The sequence below is a fragment of the Chiloscyllium plagiosum genome, chromosome 29 (genome assembly GCF_004010195.1).
Source record: "Chiloscyllium plagiosum isolate BGI_BamShark_2017 chromosome 29, ASM401019v2, whole genome shotgun sequence".
NCBI lineage: Eukaryota > Metazoa > Chordata > Chondrichthyes > Orectolobiformes > Hemiscylliidae > Chiloscyllium > Chiloscyllium plagiosum.
Genome location: NC_057738.1, coordinates 14779200 through 14782708, shown reverse-complemented (window position 1 = coordinate 14782708; position 3509 = coordinate 14779200). Strand labels below are relative to the sequence as shown.

The following is a 3509-nucleotide window of genomic DNA, read 5'->3' as shown; positions in this document are numbered from 1 at the left end:
CTACCATGGGGAACCTTTTCAAACGCCTTACTAAAATCCATATATACCACATCTACCGCTTTCCCCTCATCAACCTCCTTCGTCACCTTTTCAAAGAATTCAATAAGGTTTGTGAGGCACGACCTGCCCTTCACAAAACCATGCTGACTATCCTTGATCACATTATTCCTATCCAGATGTGCATAAATCCTATCCCTTACAATTCTCTCTAAGACTTTGCCCACAACAGAAGTGAGACTCACCGGCCTATAGTTACTAGGGTTATCCCTACTCCCCTTTTTGAACAAGGGAACCACATTTGCTATCCTCCAGTCTTCTGGCACTACTCCTGTGGACAAAGAGGACATAAAAATCAAGGCCAATGGCTCTGCAATCTCCTCCCTTGCTTCCCAGAGAATCCTAGGATAAATGCCATCAGGCCCAGGGGACTGAGTAGATTAAGAGCAAAAGAGACTCTATTCTCTTGTCATCTGAAGGAAGTAGGTTGGAGTGAATGGTAAATAGTTATAGGCAACATTAAACACAGTACAACATCTGGCAGGGCAAAGATAGCACAGCACACACTGAAACCAGCTACAACCGGTTCCAACCAATAATAAGTCTACTGCTTCAAAGCCAGTGTCAGCCAGATCGCTTCCAGTCCCAACTGCTCCCAACCAGGGAGAATTCAATTCGTAATGACTGATTGCCAGCATTTCAACCACTCTGGGTTTTAGAGTTTTCACTTCCAAGATAGAGGTTTTCACAGTCTTTATGAATATCATACAATCTTGAAACACTACGTTAATTTGAGGGTAAGTGTGTTCATCTTTTTCAAAATGTGGAGGTGCTGATGTTGGACTGTGTGGGCAAAGTTAAAAATCACACAAGCTGAGGTTATAGTCCAATAAGGTTGTCTGGAAGTACTAACTTTTGGAGCGCTGCTCCTTCATCAGGTAGCTGTGGAGCAGGATCATAAGACACAGAATTTATCGCAAAAGATTAGTATCTTGCAACTGAAATGATATATTGAACAAACCTAGATTGCTGTTAAGTCTTTCATCTTTTAGAATAGGTTGCAGGTTCTGATTCATTAATATGTAAATCCCATAACCTCTTTTAAGTCACATTTTCGAAATAACTTAAACTTGTAGTGCGACATGAACCCAAGTTCCCAGTTGAGGCTATCCTCATGTGTACCAAATGTGGCTATCATCTTCTGCTCGGCCACTCTGCGTTGTTGCGTATACCGAAGTCCGCCTTGGAGGATGGTCATCTGAAGATCCAAGGCTGAATGTCCCTGATCACTGAAGTGTTCTCCAACTGGCAGGGGAACATCCCTGTCTGGTGATTGTTGTGTGTTGTCCACTCATCCATTGTCATAGCATCAGCTTGGTCTCGCCAATGTACCATGACTCAGAGCATCCTTGCCTGCAGTGTATAAGATAGACAATGTTGGCTGAGTCACATGAGTACCTGCCAAGTACATGGTCGGTGTGTCCCCACGTGTAATGGTGGTATCCATGTCGATACTCTGACATGTCTTGCAGTGGTTGCCATGAAGGCTGGACAGTTTTGGTGCGAACAATGGTCTGTTTAAGGTTTGGCGATTGTTTGAAGGTGAGAAGTGGAGGCATGGGGAAGATCTTGGCGAGGTGCTCATCCTCATCAATAATGTGTTGTACGAAGAACATGGCGGAGTTTCTCTGCTCCCGGGAAATACTGGACAACGAAGTGTACCTTATTGGTTCTATCCCATATCTGTCTCCTGAGGCAGTCATCATGACTTCTCACTGTGGCACATCAGAACTGGTGATTGATGAGTTGAGCATCATATCCTGTTCTTATGAGGGTGTTCTTGAGTACCTTCAGGTGTCATGGCCTCAATCGGGACATTGTGTTCATGTCACTCTACAGGTAACCCCACTACACTACACACACTTACATACACTCACACCCGTGCTGACCCTTTTTCATATACACACACACATACACACACATATATATGCCCCCTACCCTCTCACAGGATTATACTCCATCACATTCAAACTCCACACACACACACGCAAACACACTTTCGCACGCACTCACATTAACTCTCTCTCATGCATGCACACACACACATTTGTGAGGTGAATTTGCAGTTGCGGAATTGTATTTGCAGACACATTCTATTTTGCTCAAAAATCATACAATCTGCAGGTTATCAATCCATTTAACATTTTATAAATTCCTATTTAAAATAGAACCAGTCTGACTCAAGACTGGGATACAAACAGACTCTTACCTCGCACCTTTAATGCATTGTCTGAGCTGAAATGTCACTTCTTTATATAAAACCTTGTTATCTCGAGAATGTGACTTGAAAGAAGTTATGGGATTTACATATTAGTGAACCGAAACATGCAAACCACTCTAGAAGATACATGGCAGTGTAATCTTTTGCTATAAATTCTGTGTCTTATGATCTTGCTCCACAGTTTCCTGACGAAGGAGCAGCGCTCCAAAAGCAAGTACTTCCAAATAAACCTGTTGGACTATAACCTGGTGTTGTGTCATTTTTAACTTCATCATTTTCAAGCCAGTTTTTACTGTTAGAAAAATAGATACACTATTTTTCCAGATTAATTTCCTTTGATAAGCTTTAATAAAGGAATTAAACAACAATGAGGAATATATTAAAGGCCAATATATTTTCAGTTACTTACTGATATTGGTATCTTACTTACATTTTCTGCAGTAATTAGTCTCGCGAGCTCATCTTTGTTTTTCAGCATTAAATCATACCATTTTCTTAATAAATTGCTTCGTTCCTGGAAACATAAAACCAAAAGTGACAAATTGAAAAACAGAACAAATTAAACCATACTTTGGGATAAGTGGCTCCCAACTTTGGCTCCAAGAGTTTACACTCTGAGTGTGTGGTGGGGTGCTAGCGAATGGGGAGTTGAGAGGTGGGGGTGAGCGACTGGGAAATGAGAATTGGGGGTTTGGTGGTTGAGCTCTGCAAACTCAAGTGGAGACAGTTCAACAGAATGTTTGATTTTGGAATCCAGTTCACTGCAGAGTTCAGAAATCTTAATCTTGAAGCTAATTACAATAGTGCTGTTTATTCTCACCAGTCAAATTATACTCGATTAATTTAACATCCCAAGTTGGATTGTTATTGCACATTGTTTTAGAAAGCAGTGACATTTTTGCAAAAATAAATTATTTTGCTCACGATTATTTGAATGAATTTAAAGATTTTTATGGTGCAGCTTCACTTATTTGAGCCTCACAACTCCACTCAGATCCTCCACTTCCTACCTTCTGCATCACAGTCCCCCCTCTCTCTCTCTTCTTGTCATTCCCCCTTTCCCACCTGATCTCCCTCTCTTCATACCTACCCCTACCATCACACTATTCCCCCTTTATCCCCCCATTCCTCTACTTCCTCTTCTACTCTATCTCTCCCCCTCAGCCCTATTCTCCCTCTCCCCTCACTTGCCCCCTCTTTCCCTCTCTTCCCCTCACCCATCTCTCTCTCA

The 3509-nt window shown here is 41.9% G+C and overlaps 1 protein-coding gene across 1 annotated transcript in view; it reads right to left on the bottom strand.

The window, feature by feature from the left end:
- The window catches only part of aldh5a1 (aldehyde dehydrogenase 5 family, member A1 (succinate-semialdehyde dehydrogenase)), a 32937-nt gene that overhangs the window by 26057 nt on the left and 3371 nt on the right, over positions 1-3509 (bottom strand). Inside the window, exon 2 of the mRNA XM_043719174.1 lies at positions 2709-2796. Coding sequence (XP_043575109.1) covers positions 2709-2796 — 88 coding nt within the window. The remainder of the gene's footprint in view (positions 1-2708; positions 2797-3509) is intronic.